The 20,512-nt window shown below is 33.8% G+C and overlaps 2 protein-coding genes across 2 annotated transcripts in view; both read right to left on the reverse strand.

Annotated features, from left to right (window-relative positions):
* Positions 1-20,512, reverse strand: part of LOC107455201 (leucine-rich repeat-containing protein 1) — a 363,163-nt gene that overhangs the window by 162,292 nt on the left and 180,359 nt on the right. The gene's annotated exons all lie outside the window — the stretch shown is intronic.
* Positions 1-20,512, reverse strand: part of LOC107444767 (sushi, von Willebrand factor type A, EGF and pentraxin domain-containing protein 1) — a gene marked incomplete in the record, with an annotated part of 87,241 nt that overhangs the window by 19,872 nt on the left and 46,857 nt on the right. Inside the window, 5 exon segments of the mRNA XM_071182932.1 lie at positions 1,546-1,740; positions 6,525-6,719; positions 8,980-9,165; positions 10,148-10,459; positions 18,758-18,931. Of these exon segments, the coding sequence (XP_071039033.1) occupies positions 1,546-1,740; positions 6,525-6,719; positions 8,980-9,165; positions 10,148-10,459; positions 18,758-18,931 (1,062 nt within the window).

Below are 20,512 nucleotides of genomic sequence, written 5' to 3' on the forward strand. Positions count from 1 at the left end.
CTCATTCAAAGTTCTAAAACATAGATTGAAATGAGAGAGCACGAATAAAATTATCTCTAAATATTAACATTTACAATGGTTTGATATTTACTATAACTATACAAAGAAAATTTTTGAACATACTTTTACATACATACAATAACATACAATTCATTTTCTTCACAATATAGTTTATGTTTATTTTTGTCAGCTTTTTCAAGTTCATAGAAATAAGAAAAGGGGAGTCGCTGAATGAATCTGCAAACAGTCACAAATCGAAGAGTTGGAGGAACATTCCAAAACTGAATAATAGTAATAGCAAACAGTCCTTTAACCAAAAACTAAAGTTTTATGAGTGGTGGAAGAGAAAGGGAAGGAAAATAAAAGATTTTAGAAAAGAACGATTGAAAATTGAATTTTATTTAAATAGGCTATTAAATCTGTTTTAATTAAATTTTAATTTATCACAAAATTAAACTTAAAAGAAGAAAAAAATCTTGTCACTAAGTTTTTGATTAAGAGAAGATTCAANTCACTAAGTTTCTGATTAAGAGAAGATTCAAAATGATACGTAACAAGCATTATTTGTAATGCTTGTTATTTTGTTATTTAATATTAAAAATACTTAGATAAAAATCTGACAGTCATATTTAATGTTCTTTCAAACGTAAAAAGAGTCNCTAAGTTTTTGATTAAGAGAAGATTCAAAATGATGCGTAACAAACATTATTTGTAATGCTTATTATTTTGTTATTTAATATTAAAAATACTTAGATAAAAATCTGACAGTCATATTTAATGTTCTTTCAAACATAAAATGAGTCCTATATAAAATTTTGATAAAGTTGCGGCCCGTCATTTGACTGGTTTTTTAATTGCGGCTCCCGGCCTCACGTTAAGTTGGAAACCCCTGATCTATATCTATATCTATCTATGGCTATCGATATCTATCTATGGCTATCTATCTATATATATATGTATACAGGCTATTCTAAAAATCACAATAATGATAATAATGTTTCAAATCCGCCATATTAGAATCTGTATATTAATAAACCGTGTTACTATAAGAAGTACGAATAATAGGGCTATACTGTAGGGTTGATTGTGACTGACACACTATATACAGATTGATTTAGTCACTCATTCATGACACTATTAGGCCCTCTGGAACCCTTAAAATTGAGTGCTGGAAAATCTGCTTCATCAGAATTCTTCCGTCATTTACGCTTTCCATTCATTGCTTACATTTCGTCAACAAATGGATTTTCTCTCTTAAAGGAAAATACAGAGAAGAAGCCTTTGGATATTCTGCGAGGAGAATATACACGATTGTGGATAGAACCTTGGAAAAACTAAAATCAAACGGTTTTATTCTAAAGAAGGAAATGAATACAGATTTATTTTCCTAATCAACACATTATTAGATGAGAGAAATAAATTGAGAAATGCGTAAGAATTGATAAGGTCGGTATGATGGCTTTCATTAAAGAATGGAAAATAAATCTTTTTTTAACATACAATCCATTTTCAGCGTTTAAAAGGAAAATCTGATGATATACTTACTTTGTTCCTCGTGTCTTGTGCATTTGGGCACTCCTGGTCTCAATTTCCCTTCGAAGCATTGGACGGGATCCGGTATACTTTTCATATAATCCATCTCACAACTGTATCGGATGGAAGAACCATGGGATATGGTGAGGCCAGCTCTGTAACCCTCCAGGTACCTTCCATGAGACAGTTCTTCCAGTTGACAAGGACCTTTAACAAAACATTCAGACTTACTCTTTGGATTACACGAGGTTCTTAATATGCTCAAGTGAAAACTCTTAATACAATCATCATTACATCATTTAATTTCTAATATACTATGATAGAAATTTGTGATGGTTAAACGTGAACAAACCCTCAAAGCATTTTTATGTTGGACCCTCATAAATCTTACTTATGTTGGTTACAATCAAAAAACATAATGGTTCATGATGGATGGTCACCATTAAGATTATGTGGGTCCATCAATGGAAAACCATAAAAAAATTTGGATTGTAGGGTTAAAAAATGTTACAAGAGAAAATTTTTTTGTTACTTTGCTAGAATGTATAAAACAGTATAGGTTACTTCACTTGACACTCTCTCTTAGAAAGTGAAGAAGAGAATATACTAATTTCTCTATCAGCATTTCATTCATAACAAACATAACATTATCAAACTTAAACATTATCCTGCGACCCAAGAAGGAGGTACAGTTTGTCTATAGTAAGAACTCCCCCAACCATTCGCCTGGACTCGTGGCGGTGACCATGGTTACGAGATATAACTTTTTCAAGTAGGGGTGTGATCTCACTGTTGAGGGTAGGGTGGCTATCGTGTTAGCCCTGGAGTGAAGAGAAGCTACCCTCCCTGAAATGAGCTATTCTCGTTTCCATAAGAGCAGACAGCCTCAGACTTTGTGGCGGAGGGAGTTTTTACCCTAGACAAACTATAAGTTCTTCGCCTGACAGAGAATATTCATCGCAGGGTTGCCTGAAAACCTTAACTCGCTAAGTGGGCGGTGACAGTGACGAGAACCACATGGAATTGCATTTTATAAAATTTTAAAATCAAATTATTATTTTATAAGTATTTTTATCGGCATGTTTTTACGCAATACTTAAAAAAATAAGAAAATATAGGCTCTCCCATAAAAACAAAATATTAAAACTGCGGTGGATGCAAGAAAACTTTTCATCATAAAAACTTTTGTTATACGAGTTCTGTCATGAATTCAGTCAACACACTTGAAGTCAAAAAAGGAAGAAACAAATGTATAAATGTAGATCAACGCATATAAAGAGATATACAAAAACTAAACTATTGTTGTACAAAACTTTTATACGTACAGTTCTGTATCTGAAACTTGCTTAGCGAAAGAAGAGGCTATTTTAGCATTTCAGAATTGAGGAAGATAATTTCAAAATAATAATTATAATTGAGAGAATAAAAAAAAAATGAAACGAATGTAATAAAAACTTATTTGCAGAACAAGATTTGCGGGATTCTATCTAGATAGCTCAACAAATGGACTGCTTTAAGAGAAGTTGGTAACAAAACAGTCAAGAAAAGTTGTATTGTATCTAAAGAACTGTACTGCATCACAAAATATTTCAGAGAACTATTCTGCATCAAGTTACTAGAGAACTGCATTGCATCGAGAGAAATCTTTTTTTTTTCTTTCAATTTTTTAAAGGAATAACACACACTGCAAGCTTCCAACATGGGGAAAAAACGAGAATTAAAAGTAAATGATTGTTTCAAATGATTGAAGTGTTTAGATAAATGCATAAAAAAGTTACGCAGCTTAGGCAACAATTTTACTTAAGCACGTTATATTGTATTCAGTAAAATATTTTCTCATATTAATGAACCGACGCTGACCCTCATTCAAAAAGTCTTCCAAACATTGTTTTTCAGAAACCACTGTTTTTTAAACAATAAGGAGAACACAAGTGTATTTCTTTGCTCAAAATTTACGGTTGCAGTTGCTCATGTGCTGCTTGTCTAAATTTTATAATCAAAATTTGCAGAGCCGATAACATGCGTCATTAAATTAATTAACTTAAGTAATTTTTAAAATTAATAAAAACAAGAAAAAAAATGTTAACTCGATTTATACTTTATAATTTAATGGGCTATCACAGTTTGACATTTTTCCTTAACATGCAACACCCCCTTAAATTCGCAATAATTGTTCTTAACTTCTAAATAATTGCGGGGAAAAAAACTTTCCACTCGGCAGAAATAAATTTAGTTGTAAAAGTCATAATTAATTCTTCGTCAAATGAAAATGCATTAAAATCATTTATTGATTGTTGTTGTTGTTGTTCATCTACGTCACACTAGAGCTGCATAATGGGCTATTGGCGACGGTCTGGGAAACATCCTTGAGGATGATCCGAAGACATGCCATCACAATTTTGATCCTCTGCAGAGGAGATGGCACCCCCGCTTCGGTAGCCCGACGACCTGCACGCGAAGTCGAGCACTCAAATCATTCACTGAAAAAAAATTATCTTATTCCATTTTAATTTTGCAATTTCTTATGAAAAATAAACATTAATATGTCTTTTTCTAAAAACAGCATCTCGTTAAAAAAAATTTAAAATTAAGTTAAACTTATGTTAAAGTGAAGTACCATTTATTTAAAACGCTAAATTAGTAATAAATTCGCGAAAGTAAAATTCGTAAAAGTTTTTTTTATTGCTATTTTTATAAACATATTTATTGCTAGCTAAATAAATACTTTTAGTTTTAATTAAAGAACCCTTTTTATTTTACAAAGTTTTATTTAACTAAGATGAAGGGTCTCTCGTCCAGCACAACCCTTTCTCCTAAATATTCACTAAATATCCAGAGGGGGCGTGTTACGAAATCCTTAACTAATCTGCTTCCGTGTTTATGTCAATAGAATCTAGCAAGGTAGGGATAGCCTGGTTGGAAGCGCACTGCGACCATGTCCAAGAGGTCGTGGGTTCGCTCCCCGCCTGCCGAAGACTCCTCGTGTAGTAAAATGGCGACTGATGCACGTTAAATCTATCGAGTCACAAAGTCCTCCATGTTCCCATAACAAATCAATATCTCCGGAGGGACAAGGGTACGGAGTTGAACATTAATAGTCTTAAACCCAAAATTGGGTCGACATGTCAACGACGGTTATAAAATAAAATAGAATCTTGCAGTCAAAATTTCAACCATAGAATTCTAAATTTCAATCCTATCCCCGACCGTTGTCAACAGTATTTATCATCCATAGCAAAGTCAACATTTTTGACGGTTCTCCTTTAACCTGACCAACGTAATCATGATCATCAGGTGGGTCAGTCATGCACCATCCAATTTCAGTGGTAATCAACATTAGTGGCCATCACCCAAATGTAGGAATTCGGACAGATGGTCCAACGTGATTAAAAAGGAATTAGTTTTAATGACTCATTCCTGCCAACTAGGAATTGGATGTTGTGGTTCATTTACGTCACACTAGACCTGCACAATGGGCTATTGGCGACGGTCTGGGAAACATCCCTGAGGATGATCCGAAGACGTGCCATCACCATTTCGATCCTTTGCAGAGGGAATGGCACCCCCGCTTCAATAGCCCGACGCCCTTCACGCGAAGTCGAGCACTTTAAGGTAGAACAGTTTAACCACACACCCTCGGTCCCTACGCAGACTGATCTAAGTGGTCACCCATCGGCACACTGACCGCAGCCAGTGATGCTTGACTTCGGTGATCTAATGATCCGTCCACTGCAGAACAACTAAGAATTGAAAGTTTCATTGTTGGAAAGACAGGTGGCATATCCATCTATCGTTGTAAACCTTTCATTAGATACAGGGTGATTTTATTTTGTTTTTTCAAACCGTCGTTGAACAGCCGAGCCAATCTTTCGCTTTTACGACTGCTCATGTTCAACTCCGTAGCCTTGTCATTTTGAACCCAATCCAGAAGACAAGGAAACTCCTGGATCAGAGTACCCCCAGAGTTATTGATTTGTTATGGGAACAAGGAGGATCTTCCTAATCGACAGATTTAACGTGCATCAGTCACCATTTACTACATGGAGAGTTTTCGGCCGGCGAGGATCGAACCCACGATCTCTTGGACACAGGCCCAGTGTCCTACCCACCAGGCTATCCCGACCCAGATACAGGATGATGCCATGATATCCAAGCAAATATTTTAAGTTCAGTAAAATAGCAATAGAGATGCCCAAGTTGACTTATCATTCAATCAATAATGTGGTTGTTAACGGTAACCAATATTTAAATGAACCAATCATTTTTTTTAAAATTACGCCAGCCATCATCTTCTCAGACATAAGGTGTCTTGCAGTCCAATACAATAGTGAAGCAGAAGGTGTGAGGGCACGAAAGTAGTCACAACTACGAATGTCAAGAAGAGAGAGGCAATCAAATAGATGCTCCCCAGTTATAGGCGGAGTGTTACAGAGCACACAAAAAGGTGAATTGATAAGGTTAATTTTTAATAGATGGGCCTGCAAATAGTCATGTTCAGTAATTATTCTAAGGCAAGCAACTCCCTCGGCCCTGGGAAGGAGGGAAAGCGCTGCTGGTCATCAAGAAGGCTGGCCCAAGATTTTCCATCCGCTAAGTCCCTAAGAGCAGATATTGTTCTGTGTCTGAATTTGTCCCTAAAGAGTCGCTTTGAATTTCTAAGAGGAACTGGATGAGAAGGTGGATGAAATGCCTCTCTAGCCAACATGTCAGCCCGTTCATTTCCGTAAAAGCCACAATGGCCAAGGGATCCAGTGGAGGACTACCTCTCTTCCAGAAGAGAGCGTTGTTTACACTTAAATTCAAGTTAAATTATATTCAGAAATGGTCTGAATCGCAGCCTGAGAATCGACAAAGATAACAGTGTTTTGTTCAGATGGTTCACCAATAGCTGTAATAGCCATAAGGATTGCAAACATATGAATCAATCATTGGCTACCAGTAACTGATAGTGCTTAGACATGCCTATGATAGATAGGTAAATGATCACAAACCAGGCAAGCACTTCGGCATCTTGTTGACCGCCCATTCGCCATACCAACATCGCAGTGCTTCGGGACCCATCAGCTGATAGCCTTGATCGCAAGACAAGGTGATCACCTCGCTGTGCTCCATCAGACTCTTAGGACTCACCAGCCTGTTGTAATGGTGGTACATCCCGTACTGGGTAAAAGGCACTCGGCAGGGAGCTGAAACGAAAACAGTCGATATCATTTTTGGAACTTTGTCTCATTCGGTCACGCTGTCTAGTGCGCGACACAAATCACTGAACAAAAAAAATCCTTGCTACAGATGATCACATCATCTGTGGAATATTTTCCACCTCAACTTAGAAAAAAACAACATTTCTAGGATTAAATAAATAAATAAATAAAAACTAGAATAAATAAAAATTAAAGATAAAACAAAAAGAATTTTCATTTAAAAAACAGTTTTAATTTGATAACAAAAAACAAGACCCTATTTTTTATTTTGAATATTTATATTGCAAACAATAACTGGAGAAGGAGATTTAATTTTGAGCTGTACGAGATTTATAAACCTAATATTATTAAGTACATAAAAATAAATAGAATGAATTGGATGTCCCATGTGATTCGAACGAGTGATGACAATAGAATAAAAAAAAAGATGCTGCTTTATAAACCCACTGGAACAGGAAAGCTGGGAAGGCCGCCGTTGAGATGGGCTGACTCGGTGGAGTCTGATTTTTCTTGCAATGAATGAAAATTGGAGATCAAAGATAAATCGGAAGTCATTATGGAAAAATCTTCAGAGGACGGCATTGGCCCACATGGGGCTGTCTGGCCAACTATGATGATGATTCTTTATTTTAGTTATTGCTTACGGTGAATTTACGGAGCAGCATTATCTTCAAAAATTCGACTCCAACTCAGTCGGGCAGAGATTGTTGTTGTAAAAATTAAATGAAGCTTTGTCTAGCACAATTTGTAAATAATTAATATAATAAACTCTATGTTGTTTAAATATCGTTAGAAATTTATTCAGTCATACTTTTTCCCAAAAGGAGAAAAACTTGATACCCATAAAGAAAAGATTACGAGTTTCACGGCTCCAGATTCTCTTCGTTTTAATTTTTTTTAAAAATGTAGAGTGCCTGGCCCCTATTTTTTTAGACTCGCTCTATGATTCCATATAAAATTATAATTATCAGGTGCTATACAGCTGCATTGTCGGATGATTTGCATTTGTTTAAGCTCCTGTATCCATTGATTTAACATTGTCATCAACAATATGCTAAAAATAAATAGGGGAGAGTGGGGTCAATTGTAACAGGGTACGATTGTAACAGAGCTAAAATTTCGAGTGTCGGGTTTCCTAGGTGGCTCACAAGGTGTATTTATTGAATCTACATGTTCACCCCTGATGGCGACCATTTTTATGTACTTTTGAAAGAGTTACATCACAAAAGATATTTTCACGCTACGCAAGTACTTTTTTCGGTATTAGAATATTATATTGTAACAAAGTAATTTCGTTTAAACAAATAAAAATTATTAACCGAATATGTAAGTGGACACCTTAATTAACATTTCAATAAAAAGAAATAGTTTTGTTAATTAACTAAAATTGTTTTTAACAAATGAAGCTGATATGGCGTCTAGGGACGATTGTAACAATAAGTAAAGGGACGATTGTAACAGCTGAAAATAAATAATCTAATGTTTACAAACCATTACTTAATTCCTTAAGAATCACCAATAGTTTCCTATATCATTTCTAATTAACTATGTATTAGTTGAATTTATGAACTGTTACAATTGACCCTGTAAGTGGGGACAGTTGTAACAAGTGCACGACTGTCAAAAATTGTTAATAACTAATATAATAACATTTAAAATCAGGTAATTATTTTTTTTTCTAGTAGAGGATAGTCTACTTTACTCGTCTGTCAATTAATACTAATAATATATTGGATTTCTTGCTAGCTAAAAATAGTTAAGTAAAAAATGTTACAATTGACCCCACTCTCTCCTACACATAAGGAAGTCTATAAAAAATCTCTTGAATAAAAACCCATGTTTAAATATAAAAGTATTGCCTATAAACTCGTACAAAGCATGTCATTATACAGTGTCTCTCATCATTGGATCTCATTATTATAATATACTTATATAATAAATAGTCTATATTTATATAATACATCGTCTCATTTAACCGATGGATAGAGGAGCGTGAGAAAGTGTAAACTGGTATCACCCGAATGAAAACAATGCAGCTGTATCACCTGATATTTATAATTAGACATGGAATCATAGAGTGAGTCTAATAATGATGGACTGTACCACTTTTTTCTTGCCTGTATCATTCTAACTTTTCTTCCAATCTTTCGTTCTTCTTATTGTATAGTGTCGTTTGCTCTGAGAACATATATATTTGAGAATATTCACAACATACAGTGTGGCGACACGTACGCAATTTACGTACTCGTGATACACTCCGGCTTCTTGGGTTTCCACCTTCCTCCCACGCACCGGGCTGTCCTGTTGTCGATGTTGAGGGTATATCCCCAACCGCACATCACCTGGATGATGCTCCCCCTCGAACTCTCGCTGGAACCCTTCACTAACCGAACTTCCATCCAGGGTGTCGACATCACTGGTTTGCAGTCACCTGAAACACACAGACAACTAGATCATTATCTCTGAATGAAGACAATTCCCTCCCTACATTTATTATCCCCGTCCTTTATCACATATTTATATAGTTAAGAGTGCATTTAATCTCTCCACATTTTGTTGCTTCAAATAGTTCATAACGATATTTCTTTGCTACTAGCTAAGCAGATGCTCTTTTTAATAATAACATGTTTATAAACACAAGTTCAAAGTCGTGTAAGAAACCTTTCATTTAAAATCCCGAGTTATTTCGGGGCTAATTGAGTAAAGTTAAATAGGAGTCTTTGTAGGAGTGTTCTTAAGCCAAGGGACAACACAAAGTGTTCATTTTCAAATGTCAGTCAAGGAATTTTTTTAAAACTTTTATTGCTATGTCCATTCAGCAACCATCGTATCGCCCAAAAACGCGTGTGCAGTTCAACATCAAAACTCCCATATAAAACTTGCCAAACTTCCGGCAGATTATGTTTTCGGCTTCAAAACGGGATAAATCAAAATGTAATGACGCATTCTGCCAAGTCCGAGTTTTCTCGGGATGATAAATTGTTGCTATATATACGTACCCGAGTTATCTCGGGATAATCAAGGAAGCGGTTCATTCTCCACAAGTTCAAAAAAAAATGAGTTCAGATTAAGTGAACCATCAAGTTTCAAATGTTTAATGGCATGGAACTGGTGAAAGAGAATTCGATGTCCTCTCAAATGACAATGGAAGAGGGGGAGTAGAAAGAAGGGTATAGTTCGTCTAAAGTAAGAACTCCCCTAGCCATTCGTCTAGCCTCGTGGCGGTGGCTATGGTAACGAGGTGCAACTATTTCAAGAAGGGGTGTGGGGTCGACGAGAGAAAGTCTTCGGTCTATTGTGTAAGCTCTAGAAAGCAAGAGAAGCTACCTTCCCTTAAATGCGCTATTCTTGTTTCCACAGCAGCATACTTTGTGGCGGGGGGAGTTCTTACCTTGGACAAACTATATTCGTACCTTTATGTTTTCTTTTCTTTCTTTTAATCCTGTTCTGAGGTGGCATCTCTCTCTTCTCCCTCACAGAACGATCCCACCGGACCTGGGGGTGTGAACCCCTGACGCACTTCGGCTTCTCCGTCGGACTCCACTTTCCATCAACGCAGGTGGCCCCCGGTGGTCCCTCGTTCAACGTGTAGTGCCGATCACACTCGTACATGATCTGTCTGTTGTTCGTAATCTTACGCACATACGGCCTGTAGTCGTACATCCCCATGTGACCGACCAGTAGAATACGGCCATTCTCAATCACTCCAGGGAAGGGGCAGTATGCTGGGAGAATGGAATAAAAAATGACAGTTACTTTTGGTTTAGAGATAAAGAAGTCAGTTCTGACTTGAAAGATTTGTTAAAATTCGAATTGCAAATCATTCAAAATGAATAAAATAATAAGTTCAGATATTACTTTATTAATTTTGAATTCATAATATTATTTTTAATATTAAAATATGAATTGATTTTGAATACTTTTATTTTGAGTGAAGAAAACTTTGTAATTTGGTGCTTTAAAAAAATTCCAGAGGTCACAAGGATTGAATATAGAAAAAAAATTCCCAAAAGAATTCTGAAGAAAATTCCACTCAAAATGTTAATAAAATGAACGTAATTTTTTTTAGCGAAATTAAGCCTTTTATTTGAACTTAATTCTAAAATTAGATTAAAGCAAAAACAAGGGATTGTTTGACATGAACGTCCCTAAACTGTGTCGCATAAAAATACCATTTTAGTCATTTTGTATCAGGGTAGAAATTAATATTTGATAGTTGGGAACATTATGGGCACTTTAAAAAAAATAATAATAATTGTCTTAAATTTCATGAATTTATCTAAGTGAAATACATTTAGTTGAATTCATATACTTTAGTGAAAGGAGAGAGTTTCACATTTTTATCATGAAGTCATTTATATTCAAAGTATCAAAATGAAAAAAAATGGCAGAGCATTTCATTCAGATTTAAAAGGACAAAAAATATTCAAAATATGTTCCATCAGACTTTGCACGCAGAAAAGTTTTTTTCCACTTACGCTAATTCACTATAAAAAGAGTATTATTACAATTTTATTACTTGAATTAAAGCCCGAATAAATAATTTATTTTTATTAATTTGCAAAAAACTTCATTATTATTTGAATGGATATCAAGAACCTTATTGTAAACATTCTATAAATGTTAAACCTTAATCTATTTATTCCACAAATGTAAACTGAACCTTATTATATATTTTCTATAAATGTAAACCTTATTCTCTCTAATTGTAAACATTATCCTTCCATTAATGTTAACCTTATTCAATTCTACATTATAAATGTAAACCTCATTCTATAAATGCAACTGTACTTAAATACATCATTCAAAGTTGAAAATAGGCTTATGATGCTAGGGAAAGAAAATGATTTTGTTTCAGTTTATGTCAAGTTTGGCCTCCTTTCTCCGTAACCCATAGCAATCATTTTTAAAAGGTTAACATTCGAGTAAAAATGAGTCATTATTTTCTACTAAGAATTAAATTTTAATCTCATCGTATTGAATTTTATGGTGGAAAGGGGATGCCATAAAATTCATTCATTTAGTATCTCTCTCAAGCTATAGAATATTTAAAAGGTATCTCATAAATATTCTCTGAGCTGAATGACCATCATTAATGTTTCATTCGACGATAACCAAAGAAATGGTTTCATCTGTCGTTTTAATAATGCTTTTTGATCTTTCTTTTTATAGATAATTTTGATTTCAAATATCACACGAACGCGTTTAATTACAAATAATTTAAGCTGGTTCAACAAACAATGCAAAATTAGTGGGGTTTTATAGATAATCTATATTAAACGTCTACATGATAAGAATAGTTCTATAATAGCTCTCTAGAGTCGTGATGGGTATGGGGATAGAGCATTCGCCTCCCATAGAGGTGAATCGGGTTTGAATCCCGGAGATGGCTGGTTAACTCGAATTCCGCACCCGGCTCGCAACGACCACAGTGTTGACGTAGAATATTCTCAGTGGTTGACGGATCATGGGTTAGAGTCCCCGTGCCATCAGGCTAATTGTGGGAGGTCTTCGTGGTTTTTTTTTCTCCCTGTAACGCAAATACGGGTTAGTTCCATCGAAAATACCTCCACGTACGCAAATGTCTCCCAATACTTGATCCAGGAGTTTCCTTGTCCTCTGGATTGGGTTCAAAATGACACGGAGTTGAACATTAGTAGTCGTAAACCCACACCTAAACCACCTAAAATTTAAAATAAAATATAATAGCTCTCTTCTGTCGAACAAAACTTGAGATTCTCCCTTCACGCTTGTGACTCACGTGGACGTGATATGGCTGTAGTACGTATTCTGTCGGAATGTGCGGTGAAGAGGTTCTTGAAAGGTCATAAAACGTGTTTAAACATCACCAAAATCATGTCCGTTGTAAAAACTGTGACATGGAACAACTAAAAAAAACCCCTTTATTTCAGGTTAGCATTGAATCGAGCTTTCATATATAAATTAAAAAGCGCAGTTAAAATTGCTAGTAGTTTGTTCCAGGGTTCATTTTGTGAATAATTCTTGTCGGTTGCTATCACGTTGATATTTGACTACTACTGTTACATTTTTGATATCGGATGGGAAGAAAATTACCTCTAAAAAAATATTGAAAACAATGAATGCATAGAAATGGAAAAAAAAGAATGATAGTTACATGCGAAACAAATTAAGCGAAAATTTGATCATGACATCACTGACTTAAAACAGACTCTCTTTAGCCATGTTGAAGATTGACATAGTAGCAGACGATTATTCTCAACGAACAGAATTTAAATTGCTGTTGAAGATTGACGAGACATATTTAACCAGGTAGGCAAAAGCACAAAATTAAAAAAAGACATATTGTATTGGTGGTTCACGTTTTTCTCCTTGTTTTTTGAAAGAATTAGCAGAACATTTTTTCCTTCTTTTAGTTGGAGTTCTTCTTATGTTTTTTTCTGACAAGGTGAGATTTTTTCATTAAATTTAGCAATAAAATTTTATATTTCTGTTTTGTTTCGCAATATTTTTTCTGCGCTACATTTATGTTATTTATTTAGCAGTTAAGATAAAAGGCTCTTTTATTCTGGTAACTGCAACAAGCCATGAGTTAATTCACAGCAACATTAGGAGTCATTTCTTATTAAAATGTCTCCAAAAATACAACTCAATGATCGTTCTTGCGCAATTTTTACCGATTTTTTTTTTTAATTTTTAAAATGATTTTGTTATTGATTAAAAATGGCTGACATAAATTTTTTGCATTTTTATTGAATATTTTTAAAGTTATAGCAACAAAAAAATTTAAGACAAATTAGTTTTCTGTAATAGAAATGTTCATATTTTCTTAAATATTTAAGCTAGCCAACGAAATTCCATACAAATGGGTATAATATAGCCTACGTCACAGGTTGTGTTGTTCCTACTAAATTTAACCCATGAACGGCATTTTCTGCGAGCCTAACTTCAAGCCACAAATAAACAAACGAAGTGTTCGATCGTTTAAATAGCTGCTCGCCAGATTTTATTGCATTATAAAGAAGAGTTATTGAAACTAAATACAACTAAATAAACAACAACAACTAAAACAAGTAACAACAACTACTAATAACAATAACTAAATAAACAACAACTAAATTCCATTCGTTTAGCATTGCGTCATATGTTGTTCCTACTAAATCGAAGTAGTTGTGTTTTTTTCATATTATACCCAATTATTGCAAATAACAACCGAAGCAATCGATGCGAGTTATAAGCTTAATGCTCTATTTTCTGGCCTAAGATGTTGAAAAATACGCTTTTTCGTTCTTCATATATCCCTGAAAACCTCCGAAAGCTTTGAAATTCATTGATAAGTATGAGCCATTGCACGAATAAACAAGTTATAAAAGAATAATCTAATTATTCCTAATGAAATTTAAAGTAAATGTTCAACAAAACTGAAAGTGTCTCTTCCATTTTGTATTCTTTCAACTGAACGAGTGAGGCATTTTAGAACAAACATTATTTCCCATTAAACGGTATTCATAGCGCTAACACTAATGGCCTTTACTTCAAAACACTATTTTAGACATTCTCGCGTGTTCGTATGTTGTTTTTGAATAACATCTTTTAATTGAAAGATAGAAAACGGAGGGAAAGAATTCGATTTCCACCCAACCGACAACACAATCGATGTTAATAATGTTAATGGTGATACTCTTCTTCTAATTCTCAGAGGGCACTCAAAACAATTAGTCCCCCAAAAAGATTTCCACTTTCACAAACGAAATCATTTTTTTGTTGTTGTTTCCTTCGAGGACTCTTTATATATCCGAAAAACAATGAATTTATAACTCAATCTATGAGGGGAACGAGTCTTAAGGTCTTTTAACGGTTAAAATATTGAAGGCCAATATATTCGTTTATATTTTTTGCAATTTTACATTTCTATGCTTTTAAGGCGTTTCATGGGCCGAAACATCTGGATTCTAATGGATGTACAGTCTCTGGCCATATTATTAAACGCATTATAAGATTCTATGTAAAATTTTAATTATACAGGTGATACTATACAACTTTACTGTTTTTACGAGACTGAAACCAGTTTATACTTGTTTACGTTAGTGTATCAATGGGTTAACATTGTAATGCAATACGTTAAAAATAATTACAAATAGGAAGTACATAAAAAATCTTTCGAATAAAAACCCATTGCATGTATATAAAAGTATTGCCTTTAAACTCGTTCAAAACATGTCATTATTAAAATACTACAAGACGTCTAATCATTTGGTCTAATTATTATAATATCCATATATATATTTCTCTTACACGGCGACAAAAAAAAAGTCTCATTACAACTCCCCGAATGGCAACGCTAGAAAAATCGACCCATGATTGCCGCATGTCACATGCCAAATCTAGATGAGGTGGCTCAACATATAGCGCTTTTAAAAACGGAAACTGAAATAACCAGAGAGCATCAGCTGCGGCAATCTCATACTATTAAGCTAGGCAGAAGTGAGTAGTCTTTGTCGATAGATCTCTATTTTAGTATTTTGTCGAAAGCGCTTTTTTTCACGAATTTATATATTACGAATTTATTTGACGATTTTTGATTTATATCACGAATTTATTTGTTTTACTAGAATTTATTTGTTTATGCAGGTTTTTCCATTGCAATTCACTTATTTCAATTTTTAATAGACTTAATTATAGCCAAAATTTTAACCTTTTTAAAGAGATATCAGTTTTAGAAATTTTATCTTAAGATTTTATACTATAGCACATTTCTAATAGGTTTAACGAATTACATGTCATTTATTTGAATTCAAATTTATTTTAATGACTTAGTATTTACTAAAAAGATGCAATTTTTTTTTTAAAAAAATTGTTATATGGATTTGAATGATTGTTTTGAATTCTTAGAATTTTGTGCATTTGCAATGTACCCAAGTTAGTAGCGTGCGAAGCAAACCATATAAGATTGCGTAGCAATTTTCGGGGGTTGGAGAGAGTTAGCGAGCAGGGGGCGCGGCCCACTAGTACTAATATAATATCTGATATAATAAATAATCTATGTTTATATAATACATCGTCTAATTTATTCAATCGTTGAATTTAACCCATGGATACACTAAGTGCAAACAGTGACGTAAAAAGAAAAAAGCTGTATCACGTGATATAATGAAGATTTTACATAGAATCTAATAATGCGTCTAATAATTTGGCCAGAGACTGTACATTGAGATTTGAAGGTGAAACATTTATATTTTATTTTACATAAATACACTCATATTTTACATATTTACATAAATACACTCATAAAATCTCATCACGTTCATCCACTCATTATTTATTTCAATAAATAGTTCCTCAAAAAAAATTCATTAGTTGTCATTTGAATTTTTTTTTTTTTTTTGAATTTGTAATTTTTATACTACGCATTTACGTAGTTTTTTTACTTGGGGATCCGTTGGCAAGTGTTTGACAATAAAAAGGAGTCCATGGTTTAAGAAATATTGGGTTCAAGAAGTTCCCCTCAAACCGTTGATTAAATTCTGAAACCTCATTAAGAATCGAACCTCTAAGATGTTCAAAGTCAGCTTCATCAGAGCCCTTATGAGTAAGAGACATTTAAATGATTAAAAAGAATAGAAACCAGTGCGTTTGGTGTGATCCCAAATACTTAAAAATAATTTTGCGTTTTTTCTACATCCCGCCTTAATTGGGTATAATATAGCCTACGTCACAGGTTGTGTTGTTCCTACTAAATTTAACCCATGAACGGCATTTTCTGCGAGCCTAACTTCAAGCCACAAATAAACAAACGAAGTGTTCGATCGTTTAAATAGCTGCTCGCCAGATTTTATTGCATTATAAAGAAAAGTTATTGAAACTAAATACAACTAAATAAACAACAACAACTAAAACACGTTATAACCCAAGAAGTTTCTGTGTACAAAATAAACAACAACTAAATTCCATTCGTTTAGCATTGCGTCATATGTTGTTCCTACTAAATCGAAGTAGTTGTGTTTTTTTCATATTATACCCAATTAAGGAAGAAGATAACTGGCAACGAATATCGTTTGAATATCACTTGTTAATTAATCTCGAGTGAAAATCAAAACCAATATTGTTTGATTATCACTTGTTAAATCTCTTTCTTTCTTTTTTGGACTTCTTTAAATGATTCTCTTGATACATTATTTAACTTTGTTTACAAGCTCATTATGTTAGAGAACGTTGTAAACGAAGTATTGTATGACAGACACGCACATTTTTCGTTGTCGTCTTAGGTTAAAGGATACTGTAAAAATAGTTCCATTGTTTGTTACTCCATAGTGCAACACGTGTTCGACACAATGACCGCAACAGATAAATAGAATAAATTTTTCAATTTATATTATTATTCAAATTATATCTAAATTTCTATCCAAATCATATCTTCCAATTATGTTTTATAAATAATAAAGTCAAGTCAACCATTGAGGCAACGACTATAAGTGCATCGATCATAAATCTATCAAAAAGGGAACTTCATCCAATTACTGTTATTTTATATTCCACCATTTCATCTCACTAATTGCTTGCGACCACCATTCATTCCCGGACAGGTAGCCAAATTTGATCATTTATAAGTAAAAAGTTGCTTGAGTTTTAATTCAGAAATTGAATTTAATAATGTAACCATTAACCAGTGAAGTGACGTACAAAAAGAATTATATTAATTTGATTTATCATAGTTTATGGTAGAATATTACAGCTTATTTGAATAACTCGTGAAAAGATATTAAAACTTAAAAACAAAATATGCAGACTTCGTAATACTTTCTTAGAGAGGTGAATCTTACTGTTTCAATTTATTTTCGACACAATGTATTTCCAACACTCGTTTTGATTCAATGAATAATCCGAATAAACTGAAGCAGAACTTGATAATTATGAGTAAAGATTTCATTTATTTCAAAAAGTATGAAGGTGCAAAAAGTTGGCCTGTTTTGAATCAGGGCAGCACACATCCTGCACTGATTTGCCTGGCCACCACAGTTTTTTTATGTTTTTCGTTGGCAACTTTAAGTTTTCTATTTCACGTTCAATTGTGGCAGGGTTTCTAGTTTTGTTTTTTTACCCTTATTTTATTGTTTTTTTTTTCTTGTCGATAACTTTGGGTTTTTTGCTTCAAATCACTTTTGCTTTCCTAACGTCCAGCGAGTCTCCATCGCCTAGTTTAGAGAGAATGAAGCATACCCTTATATTAATTGAAGCACATGAAGTTTTACACGCACAATCAAAAACCGAGAATTTACTGATGGGTTTTGTTAATCAATAAAACTCGATAAAATGGTACGACATTATGACTAATTGTTGCTGTAGTTCATTTACGTCGCACTAGAGCCGCACGATNTTTTTTCTTGTAGATAACTTTGGGTTTTTTGCTTTCCTAACGTCCAGCGAGTCTCCATCGCCTAGTTTAGAGAGAATGAAGCATACCCTTATATTAATTGAAGCACATGAAGTTTTACACGCACAATCAAAAACCGAGAATTTACTGATGGGTTTTGTTAATCAATAAAACTCGATAAAATGGTACGACATTATGACTAATTGTTGCTGTAGTTCATTTACGTCGCACTAGAGCTGCACGATGGGCTATTGTCGATGGTCTGGGAAACATCCATGAGGATGATCCGAAGATATGCCATCGCAATTTTGATCCTCTGGAGAGGGGATGGCAAATCTCGCTTCGGTAGCCCGACTGCACCTGCACGCCAAGTCGAGCGCTTTATGGTAGAACAGTTTAATAAGGACCCATACCGTACATCCTTGGTTCCTGAGTCAAGTGGTCACCCACCCGCACACTGACCACAGCCAGTGATGCTTGACTTCGGTGATCTGCTGGGAACTGTGTCTAAACAATCAGTCCACTGAGGGACCTAAACAATCAGTCCACAATCTGTGCCTAAACAATCAGTCCATCCCATATTTTTTATCACACTCTGTTTTTATTTTAACTCAATAAACAAAATCTTCTTCTGTAACCGGTTAATGATAAACATTGATTGAAAAAGACTTACTTTCGTTGCAAACTGGTGTGCTGCCGGTCCACAGTCCGAAACTGCACTCGGTTAGGTTTGGGCCCGTCAACTTGTAACCATCTTTACAGCGAAACAGAGCTTTCATGCCGTGGTCAGTTTTGGGGGCAATCACCATGCCGTGGCGGGGTCTTGTGGGAAGGGTCTTGCACCGGGCTGCAAAATATTAAAAAAAAATTTAATTTTTCAAAATAAAGGAAGTCAAAAATTATTTAACCTGGAAGATTATCATTATAGAAGTCGTGGTGGCTCAGGGTTTATTACTTTCTTTCTTATTACATTTCTTTTATCTCTTTCTTTCCTTCTTTTTTGGACTTCTTTAATAAAAGGCTCTCTTGGTTTGAATTTCCGAATGACGATCTACAATCTCTATCCAAATGATTAGACGCACTTTAAGATTTTATGTAAAATCTTAATGATCTGTGGTGATTAGGTTAAATATATTAAATAAATTAATTCAATAAAAATTAACTATCAACACAGTTTAATAATAATAAAACATAAAAGAAATTATATTAAGTTACAAGTAGAAAGACGAATAGGATTAGCGACAGCAGCATTTCAAAAATGGTGTAAGTTTATCAGTCGGCAAGATGGAATGAATGTTAGACAATTGACCTGTTGCCATTTCTTGAAACTAAGGTTTTAACTCAGAGATGTTGCCATCTTATAGAATTTTCATTTCCTTGAGGGGAAAGTTTCGTACTGCCACCTGGCGAGCAAAGTTCATCGCCATCTGGTGAGAAGGTGGTTCACCACAGATCAATATATATACTATACAGCTTTATTGTTTTTATGAAACCGGTTTGCAATTTGTTTAAGCTCCCGTTTCAATGGATGAACATTGTAATGCAATGCGTTAAAAATAAATACAAATAAGGAAGTCTATAAAGATTAAAAACCCATGTATGTCCAAAGATAAAAGTATTGCCTATAAACTCGTGCAAATCATGTCATTATTGAAAAAGTACACTGCTTCTAATCATTTGATTATTTTATACTAATGTAATATAATAGATATTCTATATTTATGTAATACCTCGTCTCATTTATTCAATTTATTTAATCTATTCATACACCAACGTAAAGAAGTGCAAACAGTCAAGTCAAAACAATAAGGCTGTATAGAGCAGTGATTCTCAACCTTTTTTTTTGTGACGGCACACTTATAACGATTTCAAAATTTGACGGCACACAATGAAAAAAAAATAGTTTAAAAGTTGTTTACTTACCAATAATAGTCTGTTAAATGGTCTGTGATAATAATTTTGAACGTGGAATAAAATAATATGTACAACAAAAGCACGTTTATTAAGGGATTAATTATTTCTTTCGACTAATTTTTTATGAGTTAGTAACAGTTATTTATCTTTTTTGCTAGTTATTAATTGTTAGCTTGTTTTCTATAGTTATTAACTGCTCGTTTTTTTTTACATTAATTATTATTTTTTTTGTGATTTCTTACTAATTAGTTTTTTTGCTAATTATTAATTGTTAGTTTATTTTTTTTTGCTAGTTATCCTTTGTTAAATTGATTTTATAACTAATGACTGCATAGTTTACTTTAATGATTAGTCTCTTTTTCCGTTGGAAAGTTAATATTTAGCTTGCTTTCCTTTGTTGATTAATGATTTTAATAGTCATTAAATTTCCTACTAACTTTATTGTGTGTCAAAGACAAAGTTAAACACTTCCTTCTTATTTTAAGTAATTTTAAGATTGTCAGACACAATATAT

The sequence above is a fragment of the Parasteatoda tepidariorum genome, chromosome 7, assembly GCF_043381705.1.
Source record: "Parasteatoda tepidariorum isolate YZ-2023 chromosome 7, CAS_Ptep_4.0, whole genome shotgun sequence".
Taxonomy (NCBI): Eukaryota; Metazoa; Arthropoda; class Arachnida; order Araneae; family Theridiidae; genus Parasteatoda; species Parasteatoda tepidariorum.